This window comes from Prionailurus bengalensis, chromosome D1 (genome assembly GCF_016509475.1).
Source record: "Prionailurus bengalensis isolate Pbe53 chromosome D1, Fcat_Pben_1.1_paternal_pri, whole genome shotgun sequence".
Taxonomy (NCBI): Eukaryota; Metazoa; Chordata; class Mammalia; order Carnivora; family Felidae; genus Prionailurus; species Prionailurus bengalensis.
In genome coordinates, this window is record NC_057346.1 from 60,305,572 (window position 1) to 60,331,347 (window position 25,776).

General features: G+C 36.8%; 1 protein-coding gene across 1 annotated transcript in view; it reads left to right on the top strand.

Moving 5' to 3' along the window:
• RRM1 (ribonucleotide reductase catalytic subunit M1) overlaps positions 1-25,776 on the top strand; it is a 38,170-nt gene that overhangs the window by 10,048 nt on the left and 2,346 nt on the right. Inside the window, exons 3-17 of the mRNA XM_043580407.1 lie at positions 1,566-1,743; positions 2,804-2,904; positions 4,903-4,962; positions 5,844-5,883; positions 7,248-7,410; positions 11,123-11,264; positions 12,596-12,679; positions 13,845-14,006; positions 14,616-14,695; positions 15,359-15,560; positions 17,762-17,911; positions 18,114-18,335; positions 20,417-20,493; positions 23,733-23,868; positions 24,660-24,755. Of these exons, the coding sequence (XP_043436342.1) occupies positions 1,566-1,743; positions 2,804-2,904; positions 4,903-4,962; positions 5,844-5,883; positions 7,248-7,410; positions 11,123-11,264; positions 12,596-12,679; positions 13,845-14,006; positions 14,616-14,695; positions 15,359-15,560; positions 17,762-17,911; positions 18,114-18,335; positions 20,417-20,493; positions 23,733-23,868; positions 24,660-24,755 (1,893 nt within the window). The remainder of the gene's footprint in view (positions 1-1,565; positions 1,744-2,803; positions 2,905-4,902; positions 4,963-5,843; positions 5,884-7,247; positions 7,411-11,122; positions 11,265-12,595; positions 12,680-13,844; positions 14,007-14,615; positions 14,696-15,358; positions 15,561-17,761; positions 17,912-18,113; positions 18,336-20,416; positions 20,494-23,732; positions 23,869-24,659; positions 24,756-25,776) is intronic.

The following is a 25,776-nucleotide window of genomic DNA, read 5'->3' on the forward strand; positions in this document are numbered from 1 at the left end:
GTTCTTATTACTAAGTTTCCCATAGTTTATTCTGAAAGATAATTTTTCAGGAAAGGTAGTTGTCTATTTTTTTTTTTTTATGAAATTTATTGACAAATTGGTTTCCATACAACACCCAGTGCTCATCCCAAAAGGTGCCCTCCTCAATACCCATCACCCACCCTCTCCTCCCTCCCACCCCCCATCAACCCTCAGTTTGTTCTCAGTTTTTAACAGTCTCTTATGCTTTGGCTCTCTCCCATTCTAACCTCTTTTGTTTTTTTTTCCTTCCCCTCCCCCATGGGTTCCTGTTAAGTTTCTCAGGATCCACATAAGAGTGAACACATAGGGTATCTGTCTTTCTCTGTATGGCTTATTTCACTTAGCATCACACTCTCCAGTTCCATCCACGTTGCTACAAAAGGCCATATTTCATTTTTTCTCATTGCCACGTAATATTCCATTGTGTATATAAACCACAATTTCTTTATCCATTCATCAGTTGATGGACATTTAGGCTCTTTCCATAATTTGGCTATTGTTGAGAGTGCTGCTATGAACATTGGGGTACAAGTGGCCCTATGCATCAGTACTCCTGTATCCCTTGGATAAATTCCTAGCAGTGCTACTGCTGGGTCATAGGGTAGGTCTATTTTTAATTTTCTGAGGAACCTCCACACTGCTTTCCAGAGCGGCTGCACCAATTTGCATTCCCACCAACAGTGCAAGAGGGTTCCCGTTTCTCCACATCCTCTCCAGCATCTATAGTCTCCTGATTTGTTCATTTTGGCCGCTCTGACTGGCGTGAGGTGATACCTGAGTGTGGTTTTGATTTGTATTTCCCTGATAAGGAGCGACGCTGAACATCTTTTCATGTGCCTGTTGGCCATCCGGATGTCTTCTTTAGAGAAGTGTCTATTCATGTTTTCTGCCCATTTCTTCACTGGGTTATTTGTTTTTCGGGTGTGGAGTTTGGTGAGCTCTTTATAGATTTTGGATACTAGCCCTTTGTCCGATATGTCATTTGCAAATATCTTTTCCCATTCCGTTGGTTGCCTTTTAGTTTTGTTGGTTGTTTCCTTTGCTGTGCAGAAGCTTTTTATCTTCATAAGGTCCCAGTAATTCACTTTTGCTTTTAATTCCCTTGCCTTTGGGGATGTGTCGAGTAAGAGATTGCTACGGCTGAGTTCAGAGAGGTCTTTTCCTGCTTTCTCCTCTAAGGTTTTGATGGTTTCCTGTCTCACATTTAGGTCCTTTATCCATTTTGAGTTTATTTTTGTGAATGGTGTGAGAAAGTGGTCTAGTTTCAACCTTCTGCATGTTGCTGTCCAGTTCTCCCAGCACCATTTGTTAAAGAGGCTGTCTTTTTTCCATTGGATGTTCTTTCCTGCTTTGTCAAAGATGAGTTGGCCATACGTTTGTGGGTCTAGTTCTGGGGTTTCTATTCTATTCCATTGGTCTATGTGTCTGTTTTTGTGCCATCTATTTTGTTTTGATAACAAATTTGATGGCTTTATTCATTGCTCTTTTAAGGAGGCTAGTGGTTCTTGGAGAAGCTCAAGTAATTCTTGGTTTTGTTTTTATAGGCTCAGATCACCATGAAAGTAATCCAGGGCTTATACAGTGGGGTCACCACTGTGGAACTAGATACTTTGGCTGCTGAAACAGCTGCGACCTTGACTACCAAGCACCCTGACTATGCCATCCTGGCAGCAAGGATTGCGGTCTCCAACTTGCACAAAGAAACAAAGAAAGTGTTCAGTGGTGAGTCTCCAGGAAAAAGTTAGACTTCTCAGAAAATTTATAAGGCTACTAAAATGAAACCCTAAATATCAAAAGTTACATCTTACTTTAAAAGTGTGTGTGTTAGTGGCAGAGAAGAGACTGGAACTTCTGTTTCTCCATGCTGCTGACCTGCATGAGAAAGTCAGTGGATCCTTTTCTTCTCTCTCTCTCTCTCTCTCTCTCTCTCTTTTTTTTTTTTTTTTAAAGCCCATCAGTGGTTGGTGGTGGTTTGGTTGGTAAAATGAGTAATATTTATTGGCAAGTTCTAGGTTGAACAAAATGTCTTTTGTCACCATTAGCAAGCATTTCATTCCATCACTCATTTTATAGCTCAGGGAATGTGGGCAAAAGAAGGTTAAATAATTTGTTCAGTGTGTAAAAAGTGATATATGAAAAGTCAGCTGATAGAGTGAGAGTACAAGTCTTTTGGCTCAATTGCAGATTATTATTATTTGGAGCTCAAATATCACCCTCTTCATTGGATTTATTGTATATATATTAGTTTTCCGAAAATTGTTCTATAGATTCAAGATAATCCCAATCAAAATGTCAGCATTATGTGTGCTTATATAAGTTTTATATGTAAATGCAGAGAGCCACACTCTGCTATCTGCTGTGATGTCTTGAAGAACAAAGTGAGAGGGCTAACTGTTTATAGAAATGAAATGCTTGTGATGATAAATTATGAATTTAAAGTTGAGTTTCTATTCTGTTGGGATAAAAACCAATTGAGATAATAATTTCTGCTTTTCTGTATTTTCAACCAATAATTCTCAGTGGGGTTGGTCATCAGAATCACTGGAGAATCTTTTTCACATTACAAGAGCCTATGTTTACTCTAACTCTGGAAGATGTTTCCTTTACTGAGGTATTAATCTATATTTATTCAACATGTATACGTTTATTGAGCACTTTCTATGCTAGGCAGTCAGATAGGGTGGCATGAAAAAAAGGGTTGAAAACCCTTAGACTGTTATCTGAGGATTGAATTTGCTGTTAAGTGATTTTGATATTTATTTATTAAAATTTTTTTTTTTAGATGTGATGGAAGATCTCTACAACTACATAAATCCACATAATGGCAAACACTCTCCCATGGTGGCCAAGTCAACACTGGATATTGTTTTGGCCAATAAAGATGTATGTATAATGCTTTTCTGGTGAAAATTTTTTTATGGATTCCTTTTTTTTTTTTTTAAAGCAACAAGCATATTTTTAAAAATTTAAACATTATAAATAGTATAGGTAAAAAGTAATTCTTTCTCCTTCTCTGAATCCTGTTTTCTAGAGCAAGAATGTTTTATCATTTTTAACTATATTTTTCTAGAGCTGTTCTATAATATATGTGTGTATGTGTGTGTGTACGTGTCCATATATGTTTTTCCTTTTAGTGGTAGTATACTATGCATACTGCTCTTGCTGATACTTTTTTCACTTCAAGTTTATCCTGGAGATAGTTTTATATCAACATTTATGAACTTAACCTATTCTTTCTAACAGCTGCATGGCTTTCCAGTTTATAGATTTATTATCATTGTACATATATGTAAGAATTGCTCTGGTGATGAATATTTGTTTTCCATTTCTTGCTGCAGCAAATATCCTTGTATGGTAGGTGCTTTGCTCATAGATGAGTATATCAGTAAGATAAATCCCTTCAGTGGAGTTGCTTAGCCAAAGAGTATGTGCATTCAAAAATTTAGTAGACATTGCCAAACTGACTCCCAGCATAAAATCTTTAGAGATCTTGCTCACTAACTTAAAAGTTGTTCACTTGTGTTTTAATCCCTTAACTAGATCCCACAGGACAAAAAAGGGAAAGATGTGTAGGTCTAGCCAGCCCTTTTGTACATGGATTTATTTACCATGTTTTTACCTTTGGTAATAGAATGATTAGTCAACTGTCTCTCTAAATGTGTATCTGATGTTAAAGAGAGTGAGAGAAAACTGAGTTGTTGTGTGTTGTTCATATGTGTAATCTTGAAGACAGGTTAAAAACAAAAATAGGGGCACATGGGTGGCTCGAGTTGGTTGTATCCATCTCTTGATTTCAGCTCGGGTCATGATCTCACAGTTGTTGGATCCAGCCCTGCCTTGGGCTCCACGCTGAGCATGGGGCCTGCTTAAGATGCTCTCTTCTCCCTCTGCTCTTCCCCCCTCTCATGCATGCTCTCTCTCTCAAAAACCAAACCAAACCAAACCAAACCCCAAAAATAAAGAACAGCAAAAACCTATATTTATAAAATAAATACTGATAAGCAAGTATTTCAGTTCCCCATTACTTGGGCTAGGCACCTACCTGCCTTTGACAACAAAGATGCCCTTAAACATTTAAGAGTAAAGGAGGAGTGTCATATAGATTTTTCTAGTTCTTGGGCATGGATCATTATACAGAAAGCATTTCTGTTTTGTGTTTTGAAGAACAATAATAACTCCATTTTTTTCTATCCAAAATGACTATTTGTACCTAGTTGCTTTTGTTTTCCTCTAAACAGCTTTATAGCAAAGAAAAACTCTGTAACAATGACCAATTTTGCTATAAACCTCATTGTCATGACACTAGTTTATTTAAAACCTGCTATAAATCTCATTGTCATGACACTAGTTTATTTAAAACCTGGATTTTGAAGAGCCTTAGAATTAATGTAATCCTACCCTCTGTCATTCTTTATTAAACTGTTATGTGCAGTTTAAAATGGGCTAATTTTGAAATAAAAATATGTAGTAGTAAATATGTGGTACTAATACCTTTAAATTAACAGGTAGTCTAAAAACATGTTTAAGGATGATAATGTCTCTTTTATGCTTATGTTCTTTCCTTCTTTAATTACAGATTAACTGTAAATATAATAGGGGAAGTTTGGAAAATCCCATTTATATTTTTACTTATGTACAGCTTACATATACATGTTCTCTTTTAGTCTTTTAATATACATGTTTTTAAACCTAATCAAGATACTCTATATACTGTTTTACTTTCCTAATGTTAGATATAAATTTCTAGTCTACAACAATACTTAGTGTTCTTCCTTTGTATCCTATGTCAGTTTTAGTTTCAGGGCTGAAAGAGATCAGATTTTGTGAAAATCGAATTATCTTAATTATGGTTTTTTTTTTTGTTTGTTTAACCCCTGTTAGCGCCTGAATTCTGCCATTATCTATGACCGAGATTTCTCTTATAATTACTTTGGATTTAAGGTAAATAATGGGTTTTAAATAAGTGGGAATTCCTCATTAAATCAGCAAACACAGGTTTTTGTTTATGTTTTAATGATACAATTATAAAAGCAATAAGTTTTGGGAGTTGGGATGGACCTGGGGGATTAGGTTAGGGTGGCGATGGTTGTTTGAATTCAGGAAAGATAGCTTAATCCATTTGCAGTTTTTGAATTTTACAGGTATTACTTGTGGATTACTTAAAGAGATATGTAGATACTTGGCTAGAATGATTCCGTATTATTCTATTTATGTAACAACTATTTATTGAATCCCTACCATGTACAAAGTGCATTTTAAGGTACTTTTGTGTTGGTAAACAGTATTGTGCAATGATTGAGAACATGAATGTCAGGCCATCTGGGTTCAAATCTCTGCTCTCTTATTTAGCTGGTTAATTTTTTTTTTTTTTTTTAGCTGGTTACTTAATCTCTCTGTGCTTATTTCCTCACCTTTCGAATGGGGATAATGATAATAAAATTTCAACAATAAATTCTCTTGAGAATTAAATGACTCTGTGTGTGTGTGTATTGCTTACATCAGTGCCTAGCTTTACAACAGCACTTTGCAAGTATTAACCATAATGATGATGATGACGGTGAATACCACGACTTCTGCATTTAACATTTTACACATTAATATAGAGCTGGCTTTTTCTAGAAGTTTTCATGTAGTCTTTTCCAAAACAGATGGCCAACTGATAATGTTCCAGACTGAAGCTAGTAAAAGTATATATGCTATTCTTCTCATTTAAAATAATACAAAAACTGAGAATATTTCGATAGATTGCCTTATTGGGAAAGCTGTATTGTGTCTTTAAAAACTGTGCTCTGGAAGTTTTTTGGGTGCTTTGCTTTTTCTAGACTCTGGAGCGGTCCTATTTGTTGAAGATCAATGGAAAAGGTGAGAAATGAACATGTTTGTTATATTTTCTGTTTACTATATTGAATATAGAGCTTTGAGCTATTAGCCTTAACATTTCTATTTGAGCACTAACATTTTTTTTTTAGTTTTTTAAAATTAATTATTTTTTAATTTACATCTTAGCATATACTACAGCAATGATTTCAGGAGTAGATTCCTAATGCCCCTTACCTGTTTAGCTTATCCTTCCCTCCTGTAACCCCTCCAGCAACTCTTTGTTTGTTCTCTATATTTAAGAGTCTCTTATGTTTTGTCCCCCTCCCTGTTTTTATATTATTTTTGCTTCCCTTCCCTTATGTTCATCTGTTTTGTATCTTAAATTCCTCATATGAGTGAAGTCATATGATATTTGTCTTTCTCTGATTAATTTTGCTTAGCATAATACCCTCTAGTTCCATCCACATAGTTGCAGATGGCAAGATTTCATCCGCCATATATATATATATATATATATATATATATATATATACACACACACACACACACACACACACACACACACACATACACACCACATATTCTTTATCCATTCATCTGTTGATGGACATTTGGGCTGTTTCCATACTTTGGCTATTGTCAATAGCACTATAAACATTGGGATGCATGAGCCCCTTCGAAACAGCATACCTGTATCCCTTGGATAAATATCTAGTACTGCAATTGCTGGGTTGTAGGGTAGTTCCTATTTATTTATTTATTTATTTATTTTTTAATTTACACCCAAATTAGTTAGCATACAGTGCAACAATGATTTCAGGAGTAGATTCCTTAGTGCTCCTTACCCATTTAGCCCATCCCCCCGTCCCACACCTCCTCCAGTAACCCTCTGTTCTCCATATTTATGAGTCTCTTCTGGTTTTGTCACCCTCCCTGTTTTTATATTATTTTTGTTTCCCTTCCCTTATGTTCATCTGCTTTGTCTCTTAAAGTCCTCATATGCGTGAAGTCATATGATTTTTGTCTTTCGCTGACTAATTTCACTTAGCATAATACCCTCCAGTTCCGTCCATGTAGTTGCAAATGGCAAGGTTTCATTCTTTTTGATTGTCGAGTAATACTCCATTGTGTGTGTGTGTGTGTGTGTGTGTGTGTGTGTGTATACACACTACATTTTCTTTATCCATTCATCCATTGATGGACATTTGGGCTCTTTCCATACTTTGGCTATTGTTGATAGTGAGCACTAACATTTTTAACTTTAGATTTGGTTTATGATTAATTGTTGGTGCTTATTGGTATAAAGTTTTTTAAATTGTCTTTGGTGTTCCTGTTTTGACTCCAGTACATGTCTCAGCCTAGTTTTTCTGACATGTCCCATCATGTGAAACTCCATTTGTTTTTAGTGGCTGAAAGACCACAGCATATGTTGATGAGGGTATCTGTGGGGATTCATGAAGAAGATATTGATGCTGCTATTGAAACATATAATCTTCTTTCTGAGAAGTGGTTTACCCATGCCTCTCCCACTCTCTTCAATGCTGGTACCAACCGCCCACAGCTTTCTAGGTAAGTGTCCTGTATGTTTGCTTTTAATGTTCTTAAATGGTTTTGATTAGGGAAGTAAACCTTGATCTGAAGAAACAAGGCAGTTAATCACATACAAATTAATGCAAATGAGGGAACAAAGCTGTAGTGATTCACTGACAGTATGATTTTTACATAGGAAATTCAAGAGCATCTACAGATAAATGATCAGAATTAAAAAGAGATTCTGACAAAGCATCTGGATATAAGTTCAGTATTAATGAAGTTTCCTATTTTAGCCCTTAGAAGATTAACTTTTAATGTGTATCATTTATAATACTGGAAGGTACCTAGGAATAGATCTAATAAAAGATGTGTAAGACTTTTAAGGAGAAAATTCTAAAACATAATTGAGGGACATTAAAACAATGGAGAGTGATTTTATATCATAAATGGATTTAATATTATAAAGATGTCAATTTTTCTCAATTTATGGATCCAGTCAAAATGTCAACATGCTGATTCCAAAATTTATTCAGAAGAGCAAAAGACTAAGAACAATTTAGTAGGCTTTTCAAAGATACCAGGTCCTAATCCCTGGAACCTGTTAATGTTAATTTATAAGGAAAAATGATCTTTGTAAATATGATTAAGAAGGATCTTGACATAGGAGGTTGTCCTGAATTATCCAAGTGGGCCCTAAATCCGATCAGAAGTATCTTTATAAGAGAAAGGCTGAGAGGGATAAGATACATACAAAAGAGAGGAGGCAATGTGAAGATAAAGGCAGAAATTGGAGTGATGTGGCTATAAGCAAAGGGGCTACCAGAAGCTGAAAGAGGCAGCGAATATTTCCCCTAGAGCCTCTGGAGGGAATGTTCTTGATTCTGGCCCAGTGAAACTTATGTTAAACTTCTGGCCTCCAGAACTGTTTCAACCCAGCAAGTTGGTGGTAATTTTTTAGGGCAGCCACAGGAAACTAACATAAATAGCAATAGCAGGTTTTGAAGAAAAAGCCCTACCAGATTTCAAGACTACTCTAATGCTATGGCAATTAAGACAGTGTGGTATTTACCCTGAGATAAGTAAACCACAGGAATGTAACAGAGAGCCCAGAAAGAGATTCAGGCTTATAAGAGAACTTGATGTATAATTGAGGTGTTACTGCATTTCACTGGGGGAAACAGTGCTAGGGAAATTGGTTATCCTATGGGGGAAAATTAGATTTCCCGTTTTCATTCCATATACAGAAATATGTTAAAAAAAAAAATCTAAATGTGAAAGTAAAATCTTTTAGAACATTAGAGAAAATAGATAAATATTTTTCTTCCTACTTTTTACTATGAGTTTCAAATATTCAGAAAAGTTTGAAGGAAGGACAGTAAATGTCTATACACTCACCTCTGCCTAGATAAAAAAACTATTACCATTTTATCATATGTATATGTATGTATTTTTTATCTTTAAAATTTTTAAAAATTTTTTGATTTTTTTGAAAGTAAGTTGTAGACATCATGACTCTTAATACTTCATCATGCATCTTAATGGGAGATTATATGTGATCTCAGAATGATGAAAGATTTCTTAAAGTAGGTATACTAGATAAAACATAAAGGAAAAATTGACTACATTAAAATTAAAAACTAATGTGAACCAAAAACAAAATGGAAAAACAAGTTTCAGCCTGACAGAAGATATTGGCAGTGTAACTATCAAGGGATTACAAGAAAAAGACGGGCTCCTGGGTGGCTCTGTCAGTTAGGTGTCTGACTCTTGATTTCAGCTCAGGTCATGATCATGTTTGGTTAGTTTGAGGCCTGCATCAGGCTCTGTGCTAACAGTGTGGAGTCTGCTTGGGATTCTCTGTCTCCCCTTCTCCCTGCCCTTCCCATGCTCATGTGTTCACTTGCTCTCTCTCTCTCTCTCCCTCAAAAATAAATAAGCATTTAAAAAATTTAAAAATCAAAAAATATTTGTTTATTTTTGAGAGAGAAACAGAGAGATTGAGAGTGGGGTAGGGGCAGAGAGAGGGAAACACAGAAACTGAAGCAGGCTCCAGGCTCTGAGCTGTCAGCACAGAGCCTGACACAGGGCTTGAACCCATGAACCATGAGATCATGACCTGAGCTGAAGTTGGACGCTGAACTGACTGAGTCACCCAGGTACCCCAAACATTAAAAAAAGTTTTAAAAAGTTGGGGAAGCACCTGGGCAGCTCAGTCAATTAAGCGTTCGACTTTGGCTCAGGTTATGATCTCATGGTTTGTGGGTTCGAGACCTATTTCAGGCTCTGTGCTGATAGCTCAGAGCCTTGAGCCTGCTTTGGATTTTGTGTCTCCTTCTCACTGCCCCTCCCCTGCTCACACTCTGTCTCTCCTATCTCTGCAAAAATAAACAAACATTAAAAAGAAATAAAAAAAAAGAAAAAGACCTAAAACTAAATAGAAACATGGGCAAAGGATAAAATAATTCACAGAAGAAACTTGACTGGCCAGTAAACATGTGAGGTGATAAATAAACTTTGCTAGTAATTAGGAAAACGAAAGTTAACATAATGAGATATTTCATGCCTATCAGACTGATAAAAATTAAAAGGCTGGTAATACCAAGTGTTGGTAAGAATGTAGAACATAGGGAACTCTCATACATTGCTAAGTGAGTATACTTACCCATCCACTTTGGACGATCTTTAGTATAGTGGAACATAATGCGTATCTTTTGACCTAGCATTTCCTGTTGTGGGTTTATTTTCTACAAAAATCCTTACACCTAAGCCCCAGGAGATATGTTCAAGAATTTCCACAGCAACATGGTGTAGAATAGAAAACAAATTGGAAAATCCAAATGCCCATCCACAGGCAAATGGACAAATGTATTGGCATAGCCATACAGTGGAACAACTTATAGCAAAGAAAGTAAACTAACTAGTGACATGTACCAGTAGGAATGAACAATATTGAGTTAAAGCAAGTTGCAGAAGGATAAATGAAATTTAAAAATGTAGAATGTATATAAATGTTTTTAGAAGGTAGAAATGCATGGAAATGGTACAGGATTGCAATTAGACTATATATGTAGTGTCAGTTTTCTTGATGTAGGTGATAAGTACAAAGTATATGTCATATTATTCTCTGTATCTTTTTGAATGTTGTCATATTTAATGGAAAAAGTCAATGGATAGAATTCATTTGAGTGGATGTATATTCAAGATAGTGAAGGGATCCTTGGTAGAGTAAGTAAAGTTCCTGAGGTAGGGAGCCGGATGAGATCCAAAGCACAAGTTGGAGGGGTTGTCTTCCAAAAGACTCTAAAGCAGCTAACTTTTGGAGGACCTGTCAAAGAATTGACCATTGGATAGATGTTTTTTTATTTCATAAATTTTTCTTGGCTTATTAATAGGTTGGAAAGACCTATTATTGATCTATGCTTAGGAATTTGCAGGAGAAAATGTGTTAAGGCACATCTGCAGTCTGATAAACATATGAGTTAATATTTTTGACTTTATTGTAAGACTTCCTTCTAGGCTTAACATCTGGGATAGGCAGCAAGATATTTTTAAAATAATAGGATATGTTGATATGTCTTGTGTCATATCCAGTAAAAGTTTTTTTAATTTTTTTTCTAAAATAACTAGGAATTTTGTAAACTTCAAATCTTATTTGCCCAACTTACTGTTTTGGGGGTGTATAGTCAGTGTTGTTTCTCTGCTTTGTTTCATTTCCTTGCTGAGTTGTGACTTTTTTTTTCCTCTGTAGCTGCTTCCTTCTGAGTATGAAAGATGATAGTATTGAAGGCATTTATGACACTCTAAAGCAGTGTGCATTGATTTCCAAGTCTGCTGGTGGAATTGGTGTCGCTGTGAGTTGTATTCGAGCTACTGGCAGCTACATTGCTGGGGTAAGCTTCTGTTTTATGACTAAGATTGTAGGATAAAAAGATAAGCAGCCAGGCTTATCGTTGAGAGGGCATACGCTGGAGCTTGGGAGACCTGGGTCTCTGTTAAGTGCTAACTGGCTGTGTGACTTGGAGGGAGTCATTTCACTATTTCTAGCTTCTGGTTTAGGTTAGATGATCTGTCAGATTTTTTTGGCTCAGATTTTGGAATTTGGATTTGATGCGATAATAATAGCAGCTATCATTTATTGATTGCTTATTATATGCCAAATTTGTTATAAAAGTTTAACTGAGTTACTCATTTAATCCTTGCTACAAGCCATAGGATATGGGTACCATTAGAGACACATGGTAGGAACTTTACTCTTTACAATAACTTTGTGATTAAAGGCAATATCATCTTCATTTTACAAGTGAGGAATCTGAGGCTTAGAAAATTAAATTACTTCCAGAGATCAGTCACTTAATATGTAGTAGAGCCAGGATTCATGTTTTACAAGTTGGGTCTTTATGATGTAAATTTAGCCCTTTGCTAGTTCATTATTCATTGGGAGTCAAGATGAAGATATTGGATAAGAAAGACCTGGATTTAAATCCTGTCTCCTCTACTTAGTAGTAATGCAGCCTAGCATAAGTTATTTTACATCTCTGGGTTTGTTTCCTCACCTGTAATGTGAAGAAAATATCTGACCCTACAGAAGAAAGTTAGGGAGTCCAGAAGGAAACTTCTATTACATAGTGTTTTGGAGCACTTAACACACAATAATAGGGTGAGCCATTGCTCACTTATCTTTCTAGTCTGTTTAAAGGCTTACCTTAGAGTTAGAAGGATTATTTTAAAAATTTGATGAGGTATCTTTTAGGAGTCTTTGTGTTTTCTTATCTTCATTCTAGAATCCATTTATTGTTGAGAATCTCCATATATCTTTATTGTCTTCATTTATCCACTGTGTATAATTCTTACTGTAAGTTGCCTTTTGGGAAAAAGACACTGTAGTTGTGTTTTTATTCTACTCAAAGTATATCTTTATATAATGACCATTATAAGGTATGGAGGTTAAGTTCAGCTACCCTGGTTTCAGATTCTTTTGACTTGTAATTGTAAATTAGAGGTGCAACAAGAACATTAAAACAACAATTAGGGGAAAACAATATTTTGTTTATTTTATATTGGGTATTCTGTTTATAAAGGAGAGATGGAAAGCAGATAAAACTTTATATAGACTGGGAGAGCTATTGTAACATATTCACTGTTGAGCCATTTTGTTCTTTTCCATGCTTACTTAGTCCCACTTTTCTCCTCCAGATGCCTTTATTCTTGGTCTCTCTTTCAGACTAATGGCAATTCCAATGGCCTTGTGCCAATGCTGAGAGTATATAACAACACAGCTCGATATGTGGATCAAGGTGGAAACAAGGTATGCTCTGTTACTTGGAGTCTTGGAAATTAGGACTAAAAATCTTTAACCATGAATGCTTAAAATAAGGTGATTTAGCGTGTATATTTGTAATTACTTTGCTTTTTTTTAACTTTCAAAATCAGTTTAATGAGGTATAATTTACTTCAAAAATGCACACACTTTAAGTGTACAGTTTGATGCGTTTTGACAAACGTGTATACTTATGTAATCACTATACCAATCAAGATACAGAACATTTCCATTACTCCAAAATGTTTCCTCAAGCACTTTTGATTAATCACCCCATCACTCCCACCCATACATACTTTACCTTTGGCTCCAGGCAGCAAATGATCTAGTCAGCTTTGTATTATTTTTATTTTATTTTTTAAGTGGGCTCCACACTCAGTGTGAGGCTTGAACTCATGACCCTGATATCAAGAGTAGCATGCTCTACTGAGTGAGCCAGCCAGGTGCCCCCAGTCAACTTTTTTTATATGACAGTTTATTGGCAAAGAATTTCTAAAATTGTAACTTATATCGATACCTAATCTTGCAAAGGAGTTGTAATAGTCTTCTAGGGTTTTTTTTTTGTTGTTTTTGTTGTTTAACAAAAACAAAACTCTGCCTGTTTCACAGAGGGAGAAGTAGAATTGAGAGAATTGGATTGTTTGCCCAGTGTTGTCAGCAGGATAGTTTGCCACTTGAGGCTGCCTCTTACATATATGTAGACACACTAATCACCTGGTAGTTGATGAATTTCCTTTGATGGACTTTAAAAACAATCTGTGGAGATCTTGATATAAGACATCACTTATTTGATCTTTGGTAAGAGCACAATTTATAATTGTCAGAATTAAAGTGATTTTCTTTGGGGTTTGCATACGTGTCATATAAAGTAGCTGGATGACAACTGAAGGAAGCTCCATCTGTAGTTCACTGGGTCACTCTGGACAAGTTATTTCATCTTTCTTGTTCTTTCTTATCAGTTGCTCTTTTTCACTCCTAGAATTGTAAGAAAAATACTAGTACTTATATTTATAGTACTTTTACTTGTATTATGTCATTTAATTCCTTACTTGTAATGAAGATCAAAGGAGATATTATAAAAGTGCCTTGGAAAATATGAAGTTTCTTTGTTTCATTTTCATTTTGAAAAGAATGATGATGTATTTGCCTTTAGCGACCTGGGGCATTTGCTATTTATCTGGAGCCTTGGCATTTAGACATTTTTGAGTTCCTTGATTTAAAGAAGAACACAGGAAAGGAAGAACAGCGTGCCAGAGACCTTTTCTTTGCCCTTTGGATTCCGGATCTCTTCATGAAACGAGTGGAGACTAATCAGGTGAGAAATAGGTACCTGTTGGTAAGAACAACTTTATTCATATCAGTTTTCTTTTTTGTCATCTTAAATCATGCTTAGGAAGAGCCCACCTGCATGTTATGCTATGGAAGAATTTTAAGCAAGTTAAGAGATGCCATTCCTACCTTCTTGGATTTTTGTTTTCTTTAAAAAAATTTTTTTTAATGTTTATTTATTTTTGAAGGAGAGAGAGGGTGTGAGTAGGGGAAGGGTAGAGGAGGGGCAGAGAGAAAGGGAGCCACGGAATCTGAAGCAGGCACCAGGCTCTGAGCTGTCAGTACAGAGCCTGATGTAGGACTCAAATTCACGAGCTGTGAGGTCATGACCTGAGCCGAAGTCGGCTTTAACCGACTGAGCCACCCAGGCACCCCTTGGATTTTTATTTTCTAAAGTAGATGCTATCGGACCTAAATGCTTAAAAGATCATGTATAAACAGGTAGAATTAGATGTTTGAGCCCGAGTCCAAAATGATCGTTTCTGTAGCAGATTTCCAAGAGAGTCTATAGAAGTCACCCTGTCCCTTGCAGTGTTCCTAATGGACTATGTGTGGTTGGTTATTTGAAGTTTCGTATGGGTTCTTCCATTTGTAGGACTGGTCTTTGATGTGTCCAAATGAATGTCCTGGTCTGGATGAGGTTTGGGGAGAGGAATTTGAGAAGCTATATGAAAGGTATGGGGAAAATATGAAAGTAATCATTTTTAACTGTATGTTTCTTTTATTTGGGGAATCCAAGTGTCAAAATATCATCAATCATTAGCCAGTTTCTAGGAATCTTCAGAAGCATCTAGTAGAGAATGTGATTAATAATATATTTTGGTCAGATTTGCTATCTGAATCTTCACCAAAATTGAGTTTCTATCTTCTTTCTTAAAACTTTGGGAGTTATAAAGAGGTTTTTAACTGATCCTTATAAAAATTAAGACAGTATTATTTTTGTCAGTACATTTGACAAAAAAAGAAAAAAAAAGTTATGCTTTATATTGCACCCAGGAATCAAGAACAGTTAGGACACATGTCAAGAGTTTACTAAATAATAGTACAATAGTAGGAGATTTGACCACTTGAGGTGTTTATTCCTTTTCCTTATGAAGGGTTTTGTTGATTTAGTGGAATTGGGGTATATTCAAATAGGTCCAGAGCCGTCTGATTTTCCTCTGTGGCTTTAGCTATAGTAAAATAAAGATCATATTCCTTCCCCCCACCCCCACCCTTTTAGCAAAACATAGTAAACAATTTAAGAGTTTTTGTAATTTTATATTTTAGTGTCTTCAAGTTGTCTGCAATAAAGATTTTCTTAAGGAATATTAAAATAATATTAGCTTTGCCTTTCAGTTATGAGAAACAGGGTCGTGTCCGCAAAGTTGTAAAAGCTCAGCAGCTTTGGTATGCCATCATTGAGTCTCAGACAGAGACAGGTACCCCGTACATGCTCTACAAAGATTCCTGTAATCGGAAGAGCAACCAGCAGAACCTGGGAACGATCAAATGCAGCAACCTGTGCACAGAAATAGTAGAGTATACCAGCAAAGATGAGGTAGGTAGAAAAACTTCTGCCCAGAGTACTGAGAGAAGAATCTTAGGCAGTTATTGTTTGTGCATCCCTCACTTGATTTCACTTGAGGTGGGGGAAGGGAGTTTTTGTAGTTTGTTGTAAATAGAAGGGCACTAAAGTAGAGATTGTAAGGGAACAGGTGTGATCTGTGCCCTCAAATATCTTACAGTCTAAGCCATGTAGAAAAGATTTAATCACCTTTTTATTACACATGCATTGTTGTAATAATCTTTACTCAGTGTTCAGTCATGTTGGTTTAGGACAAACACAAAAATGTGTCAGGATGTTCATTCAGTTTAAAGTATGTAATAAGCAGGTGGAGAGTCTTTTCAGTGAATGGTGAGACAAAATTCTAATCTCAGATCTTTAAGGCAATTCACAGAAGAGGTAAGATAGAAATGGGACATAGATTTGGTTTCTTAAAAAAGAAGTTTATGGACAGGCTTTCCATTTGGGAAGAATAGCCTGTCAGATCAGAGACAGGAATAGGTTTTATGCAGTGTGTATCAAATAAGTTTGTTCTGATGGAACAAATACATTATGGTTTGGTATATGGAGAGATGGCTATAGCTGAGCGAGGGGAGATAGTAGGTGAAAGCTGGCATGTCGCAGAGGTAGGAAGCCCTTGTAGGTTCCTGGAAGGAAAATAGCATCAAAATGCTAGGATGAGAAGGATGGTTCTTGTTTCTGGTGATAGAGTGTTTTGGTGTGAGAAGAGGTTGGAGGTCAGCCTAAGGAGATTGTTGTAGTGGTTGAATGACAGGCTGCTTGGATGTTGGATATAAACTATGGAAAGGAGGAGGAAGCCTCCTTCCCTAGCCCCTGGCAACTTCTACTAATCTGTTTCCTACCTCTGGATTTGCCTCTTGTGGGTGTTCCATATAAACAGAATCATATAATATGGTGGCCTATTGTGTCAGGCCTGTGTCACTTAGCATGTTTTCAAGGCTTATCTGTGTTGTAGTATGTATCAATATTTCATTCATTTTCATTCAGAATCCTTACAATGCCCCATGAGGTCATGCACAACTGGGGATGCCCATCTCATCTACTGTTACTTTCCCTCCTTGCTCACTGTGCTCCAGCCCTACTAATTTCCTTGCTGTTCCCAAACATATCAAGCACACTCCTTCCTCAGGACTTTTGCTGTTTACTTTACTTTGAATATTAAAATGCTCTTCCCCCCCACCCCCCAGATAGCTACATGGCTTGCTATCTAACCTTTTCAGTTTGTTCATAAGTCCTATTCTCAGTGATGTCTTCCTTGACAACCGTATTTAAAAATGGCATCCTTCTGTCCTTATTCCTAGAACTCTTTTGTCTTTTCCTCCCTTATTTTGCTCCCTAGCATTTATCAGACTCAATTACCGGATTATGTGATTTGAGTTATACTTTATAAATGGGTACTTAGGCAACTTGTGTAGAATTGAGTAGATATGAAGGGCATGAGGGAGTCTAGGTGAGAGGAGTTGAGAGTTTGGGTTAGGATAGTCCTAATCAAAGCGGAAAAGAAATATTCATTTAACAGTATTTAGCATTTATTATATGCGAGATGTGGTACCAGAACTAAAAATATAAGGGTAAATAAGATATGATTCTTTCCTGGAGAAGCTTATCACCTAGTGTAGTGTAGTGGAAAATCACCTGAAGAGCTTTTTCAGAATTCACAAACTTGGATCTCCTGTTGTTAAAGGCTTATCAGAATCTCAATTAGAGTAAGGTAGGAATGTGTAATTTGGAAAAGTGTTCTATAGTGATGGAAGTGTTCTGTATCTGGTGGCTGTTGAGCTTATGATATATGATCATTGCAACTGAGAAACTGAATTTTTTATTTTATTGAAATAGCTACATGTGGCTAGTGGCTGGTATATTAGACAGCATACATCTCCTGACTGAGACGAATATACATAAAAAATTATAGCACAATGGGATGTATGTCTGGTCATAGAGCCATGGAGTATGGAACACAGATTCTCTCTCCTTACTTATTTCACTGGTGCATGTTATAACTCACATGTGAATAGGTATTGGGATTTAGAAATGAACGATGAAGAGGGAGAAGATAAAGATAAAAATTTTATAATTTAATATCATAGAGCATTAGAGGCTTACATGTTGCTGTCATTGACATGGGGAAGAAATAAAAATTGTGTGATTCTTGACCCCTTTTCTTTGCATTCCAGGTTGCAGTCTGTAACTTGGCTTCCCTAGCCCTGAATATGTATGTCACGTCAGAACACACATATGACTTTAAGAAGTTGGCTGAAGTTACCAAAGTCATTGTCCGAAACTTGAATAAAATTATTGATATTAATTACTACCCTGTCCCAGAGGTATGAATAGATTTTTTGCTTATTGGTAATTATCGAAATCCAAGTTGGAGGGAGTGTATCACGGTCTGCCAGTCATCATTTAAATGGCTGTCAGTGGAATGGTGTGAGAAAATGGAGATAAAAAGAGAGAGGGTATCATTTGTGCAGAATGTTGCCTTTTCTATTCAGTAATGTCTCTTTCTCTAAATCTGTTGGCACAAAGGCATGCTTATCAAATAAACGCCATCGCCCCATTGGAATCGGGGTACAAGGTCTGGCAGATGCTTTTATTCTGATGAGGTATCCTTTTGAGAGTCCAGAAGCCCAGTTACTAAACAAGCAAATCTTTGAAACTATTTATTATGGAGCCTTGGAAGCCAGCTGTGACCTGGCCAAGGAGCATGGCCCATATGAAACCTATGAGGGCTCTCCAGTCAGCAAAGGAGTAAGTATATGGATGAAATTTCTTTTTGCCTATAAGTTCCTGTAGTAGGCCTAATGGTTGCCCTCAAAAAGATATGTTTACATCTTATTGCTGGAACCTGTGAATGTTATCTTTTTGGTTTAAAAAAGTCTTTGCAGATATAATTAAGGATTTTGAAATAAGATTATCCTGGATTTTCCAGGTGGGTCCTAAATCTAGTGACAGTATCCTTATAGGAGACAGAGGGGAGGAGGAGGCAACATGACGATGGAGGCAGAGACCAGAGTAATGCATCCACAACCCAAGAATGCTGATGGTCACTAGAAGCTGCAAGAGGCAAAGAACAGAATCTGCTCTAGAGCCTCTGGAGGGAGTGTGGCCCTCCCAACTTGTTCATTTTGGGCTTCTGGATTCCCGAACTAGGAGAGAATAAATTTTTGTTATTTTAAGCCACCAAATTTATGGTAATTTGTTATACCAGCCATAGGAAGCTAATATGATACTTTTGTTCTCTAGAGTTAAAAAGATACTCTTTTTTTTTTTTAAGATTTAATTTTTAAGTAATTGCTGCACTCAACATGGGGCTCAAATTTATAACCCCGAGATCAAGAATCGCATGCTCCACCAACTGAGCCAGCCAGACTCCCTTTATCGTAGGCAAAGTTCTTTTATTTATTTATTTATTTATTTTTTAAGATTTTTATTTTAAGAAATCTCTATACCCAATGGGGGCTCGAACTTACAAACCCGAGATCAGTAGTCCCACGCTCTATCAACTAAGCCAACCAGATGCCTCACCCCTTTGTTTATTTAAAAAAAGTTTTTTTGACATTCATGTATTTTAAAAGAGAGAGCATGAGCAGGGGAGGAACAGAGAGAGGGAGACACAGAATCCGAGGCAGACTCCAAGCTCTGAGCTGTCAGCACAGAGCTGATGTGGGGCTCAAAGTCATGAGCCATGAGATCATGACCTCAGCCGAAGTTGGACGCTCAATCGACTGAGCCACCCAGGCGCCCCTCCCTTTTATTTTAATGTTTTATTTAGAACTAGTCATTGGTAAAAGTGACCTAAGAAGAATGCTAACTGTATTAGTTTTCTTTTACTAAATATAGTACATTAAAACAACATATGTTATCATCGTTTCCTTGAGTCAGGGTTCCAAGCTTGCCTTAGTTTGGGTCTCACAAGGCTATAGTCAAGGTGTTGGTAGAGGCTGGAGTCTCATCTGAAGCTCAGAGTCCTCTTCTAAGCTCATTGTTGGCAGAATTAATTTTTTTTGTAGCTGTAGAACTCATGACATCTTGCTTCTTCAAAGCTAGTGAGAGAGAGTGTCTCATTTCAAGAATACCCGAGTCCAATTGCTCTTTTGAGGGCTTTTATCTGATAAGTCAGGTCTACCCAGGATAATTTCTCTTTTGTTTATCTCAAAATTAACTGATTGGTGACCTTAATTACATCTGCAGAGACTTTTCACCTTTGCCATAATTGTGTAAGTGACATCCATCATATTCCCAGGTCTTGCCCACATTCGGGAGGAGGACATTGTACATGGGCTGTGCACCAGGGGGTGAGAACCTAGGAACAATTCTGCTGTCCACACTGCCTTTATTATTGGTAGAATGATTTTCTTCAGTGTAAAATAAAATGTTATGTTATTTTTAGTCTTGATGTTCCTGCTGATTTTGGGGAAGTCTGATATGCAGTGATTTGAAAATAGATGTCTAGTAGCTAAGCAAATAGATCAAGGGGCAGATGAAAGCAATTAAGAAAGATGAAAATAGAGTAACACTTTACAAAGAGAATGCATCTCAGCAATATACTTGTGTTAATGTTAGGATTTCCTGGTTTGTAGATATGATATGGATTCTAGATATGATAAGGGGAAGAGATAAGCCTTAACCAGTTTTTTTAACATTCTTTTAATCAGTTAGACTGCATGGAAATTTGGCCAGGGGAATCTCTGGACTTTGAATTCCTCACACAGTTCCATTAGAAGACATTTGTTGGGATGTAGGGCATGGCAGTTAGTCATTCGGTTTTTGTCATGGTTTTAAATTGTTGTAGGGTGGTTTGTCATAAATTTGCATTGTTTATTCCCTAGATCCTTCAGTATGATATGTGGAATGTCATTCCCACAGACCTATGGGACTGGAAACTTCTCAAGGAAAAGATTGCAAAGTAAGTAAGGAGATGTAAGGTAGCTTTAAAGTAAGGAGGGTTTAACTCTCATTGTGGCTTTCAGAAGTTAGGTATGTTTTATTAACTTCTGAAACTTATTTTTCTCTTTTAAATGGGGCTTACATGACCTATTTACAGAACTGTTTTTGTAAAAATACTTTGTAAGATAATATATGAATAGTAACCTGCAAATTGCTTGGTACACTGAAAACATTTTAATAAATGGTAGGTATTATTATTAGCTCATCTTGTTTTAGGGGCTTAACTATCAGGATTAAGCAATTCTTTTTCTCATTAAACCTTCATATTTTCCATTGTGCTTGCTTTTTAAATGTTTTTCACTTTTATTTTTTGCTTAACCACCTTGGTGATTTTTCAAAATGGCTTTTGCTGAATTGATTGTCATAGGAATAAGTTAGGGATTTTGGAGAGGTTTTGGAGGGTAATGTGTTAAACTGTGTGAAAGAAAAACTGTGAAACTTGAGGTTTTTTAAGGCCTTTCAATCTAAGAAACATAAAAGATTTAAGGGCAGGTAGAATGTTTTGCTTAGTGAATAATAAACAAATTGTTTTCATTTTATTCATGAGTCTGTCATCTGTGGGTTAATGCATATGCAAAGTGTTTAATGTTTACAGAAGGAAGTAATAGGTTTAAAATACTCTTTTTTTTTAAAAAAAAATTTTTTTTTTTCAACGTTTATTTATTTATTTGGGACAGAGAGAGACAGAGCATGAACGGGGGAGGGGCAGAGAGAGAGGGAGACACAGAATCGGAAACAGGCTCCAGGCTCCGAGCCATCAGCCCAGAGCCTGACGCGGGGCTCGAACTCACGGACCGCGAGATCGTGACCTGGCTGAAGTCGGACGCTTAACCGACTGCTCCACCCAGGCGCCCCTTAAAATACTCTTTAAAAATATCTGTTCACCTTAAAATTGTTTTATTACTCAAATAATACATATTAGAAAATGTAGGAAAATATATGTGTGAAAGGGAGTAAAATGAAAAGTATCCCAGTACCACCTCCCCCAAAAACCTGTTTGTATCTTCTTGTCTCTCATCTTTCAGATTTTCTTTTGAACATGTGTGCATGTGTACATTTACATGCAAATTCAACTTTTACAAACATGAAGCTATAGTTTATTTTTTGTGTTTTTTTTGTCAAAATGCTATAGATATTTTTCTATACACAACTTTTTAAATTTTCAAAATTAATACATGAATAATAAAATTCAAATACAGAAATAAAATGGAAAGTAAAAGCCCTTCCTTTTTTTAGTTTTAAATGTTTGTTTATTTTTGAGAGAGAGCACGCAAGCAGGGGAGGGGCAGAGAGATGGGGACAGAGGATCCAAAGCAAGCTCTGTGCTGACAGCAGCAAGCCGATGTGGGGCTCGAACTCACGAATCATGAGATCATGACCTGAGCTGGAGTCAGGCCCAACCGACTGAGCCACCCAGGTGCCCCAACAGCCCTTCTTTTTATACCTCTTCTGCCAACCACTTGTTCCACAGAACAAACAAAAACCAGCTTACTCCTTTTCCCAGAGATAACCGTTGTTAATAGTGTGTATTTTTCTAGACCTTTTTCAGTACGCTTGCAGATGCATACAGTTTTGTTCCAAAGATGTGATCAAACTTGACATTCTTTTTTTTTTTTTTTTTTTTAATGTTTAATGTTTATTTATTTTTGGGAGAGAGAGGGAGAGAGACAGAGTGCAAGCAGGGGAAGGGGCAGAGAGAGAGGGAGACACAGAATCCAAAGCAGGCTCTAGGCCCTGAGGTGTCAGCACAGAGTCCGACACAGGGCTCGAACCCACAAACCGTGAGATCATGACCTGAGCCGAAGTTAGATGCTTAACTGACTGAGCCACCCATGCGCCCCTAACTTGACATATTTTAAGACCTTTAGGGATTTATTTTGGACATCCTTCTTTTTTTAGTCCATGCAGATCTGCCTAATGTTTTTAATGATTACAGACAATTCCATAGTTTGGTATGTGCCACATATATATATATATATGACTCTTCAATACATTTTCCTATCTTTGGACAGGAAATCACTGTCCACTTTACTGAGTAAGTAAGACATGAGGTCTTTTGGTGGTTTGCTTGATGCCTCAAAATTACAAAGTGACAAAGTGAGATTAAGATTCCATTAGGATATGAAGCTTTAAGCTAAGTACTGTGTAAATCCAGAGGTATAGAATGTAGTAAAGACAAACTCTTTGAGAAACTTAAGACTAAATAAGGTAAGACATGTAACACAAGTAGTTAAAATGTACATAAAGGTACATGTCATAGAAAATGTTTGCAGAAGAAATATTTATATTTGGCATTAAAAAAAATTTTTTTTAATATTTATTTTTGGGAGACAGAGTAGGGGAGGGGCAGAGAGAGAGGGAGACACAGAATCCGAAGCAGGCTCCAGGCTCTGAGCCTGTCAGCACAGAGCCTGATGTGGGGCTCGAACCCGTGAAGCATGGGATCATGACCTGGGCCAAAGTTGGACGTTCAACCAACTGAGCCACCCAGGTGCCCTTATGTTTGGCATTTGTATTCAGCATTGTCTCCCTGCTTGGGAAGGATGTTCTAGAGGGGTCATCTCTTAGGCTAAGCTTTGAAGAACAAGCTAAGGGCAGTGTTCAGATAGTGTACTCTTTCTTAAGCACTCTGTTTGGCAGTGAATAGAGTCAAAGATGTTAACCTTCCTCTAGTAACGTTATGATTAAACAGGTAATAGAAGAAGTCAGGAATATACATAATCTGAGCATAATTTTTTCCTGTGGAGAATTTTGGTGATAGATGTCTGATTGTGACCACTTTCACATCATTATTTTTCCTTAAAGAGCTTAGTGCAGTGATCATATAGGTACTTAGAAAAGAGTGAGGGTTGAATGAATGTACCCTGATACAGGTGGGGACTCTCCAACAGTCATTTGAGTATTTCCCTGAGCAAGCTAGTGTATCAAATGCTAATAAATCGGCATAGTAAGAATTGCCAGCACTAAAAATTGTGCTAATTGAGTTGAGGATTCAGGCATTTAGGAGAGGGGCAAGCTATACCATTCATACTGTGAAGTTGCATCTCTACTGGGGTTGCATGCAAAAGTCATTATATGAGTCTAATGCATGTATGGTGTCACTCACAGCATCTGCATTTACTACAATGACATAAAGTAACTGCCTTCCTGGCAGATTATAGCTTTAGGACCAGCATCTGATAATCTCCTTTTCTTTAGGTATGGTATAAGAAACAGTTTACTTATTGCCCCGATGCCTACTGCTTCAACTGCTCAGATTCTGGGAAATAATGAGTCCATCGAACCTTATACCAGCAACATCTATACTCGCAGAGTCTTGTCCGGAGAATTTCAGGTGAGATCATGACTAGACCTACAGGAGATTGTGCAAAAGCCCAATGTTGGGAGTAAATGACAACTCCTATTTAGTTTGCCCCTTTTTGCTTAGTACAGGGCACAGCTTTGATAAAGTGAGTCATCTTCATCTCCAGTGTTACTCTATTTCAGCACATAATAGACATTTAATAAATATCTGTCAAAAGAATGAATTTTTGAGGGTTACATAGGAAAGTAACTTGTTGATGTTAGAGTTCACATGATATTTAACCATCCTGTAATGATGGTTACTATTCACAAATTTTTACAAATAACTTGTTTACAAATTAGAATTTCTGGTGGGTAGGACTAGTGTTTTTTTTACGGTTGCCAAGGTAATTCTAATACGCAGCTAGGGTTGAGAACCACTAATTTAGAAGATTTTTATTTGTGAATTTCCAGATCTCCTGAAATCAATTTCTCTAGGTTTGGAGTGGATGCATTTCTAATTTTTCTTAAGTATTTATTGTATCCTTTCTTAGGAAAAAAAAAAAAAAGAGTCCACAAAGATTACCCATCTTAGACAATGCTGGCTCTTTTCACCTTTGCAAATATTACGTTTCTTGAATAACAGGTCAAGATTTTAAAGGAATACAGCTTTTGTTTGGTAGGATGGGCCTCTTAGTTTTATAAAATACAGAATTTACCAAGTAATCTAATGTTAAATGCTTCTTTAAATGATCTTATTTACTTTAAGTTCCAGGCCTGTGATCCTGTTTAGCCCTGTCATTCTTAATTATTCCTTGGCATCTTTTTTGCTTTTTCATTCAGATTGTAAATCCGCACTTACTGAAGGATCTTACCGAGCGGGGCTTGTGGAATGAAGAGATGAAAAATCAGATTATTGCATGCAATGGTTCTATCCAGGTACAGAATGAAAATGAAGTGTGCTCTTTAGTAGCTAAGTTGGACATTGGTACCTTCTCACTTATCCCAGGCAATGGAGAGAAAGAATGGCTATTCACTGTGGTCATATAGGCTTATGTTCACCTCTGCATTGTTGTGCTAGGATTATATACATCTTCACATAGCTAGGCCTTTCCCTCTTGTTTGCGCAATAATATAAAGTAGTAGTTTGCAACTTCTCTGTACATAAGAATCAGTTGGGGAGCTTTTAAAATTCTGAAGCTTAAAAAAAATTTCGGAAGCTTAGGTTGCATAACAATTAAGTTGGAATATCTGAAAATGGGAACCAGGCATTAGTATTTTTTAAAGACCATCTGGGTCATTCCAAAATGCATCAAAGTTTGGGGACCACTGATAAAGTGTGAAATTAGAGAGTCAGACCTAATTTAAAAGTATGGTGGAGATTGAGGACTCAGAGTCCAAAAAACAGCTGCAAATAGTATTTAACAATAAAATATTTGCAGCCGAGAATCAAGAAGCATTTATTTAAAAAAAATTTTTTTTTAATGTTTATTTATTTTTGAGAGAGAGAGACACCACGAGCCAGGGAGGGGCAGAGAGAGAGAGGGAGATACAGAATCTGAAACAGGCTCCAGGCTCTGAGCTGTCAGCATAGAGCCCGATGTGGGGCACAAACTCTGAACGGCGAGATCGTGACCTGAGCCAAAGTCGGACATTCAAATGACGGAGCCACCCAGGTGCCCAAGAAGCATTTATTTGTAGATGGAGGCCTCTGTCTAAACATTTGTCTCCTTGGTAACACGGATAAAGATTTCTGTAACAGTTCTATTTTTGCTGGAAGAAATGGTAACACTATTAGCTAGTCTATGTTTTGATGCAGATTAACCCTATACCTAAGAAAATGTTCTGTTGACTCCAAAAGGGGTTTGTTTCATTGCTTCCCTTGATCATGTACCTGTGAGTTACAGCCCTGATTATTTGTGTTTTCTGTAAAGCTCAAGGGTCATTTATTGCTGCTTGG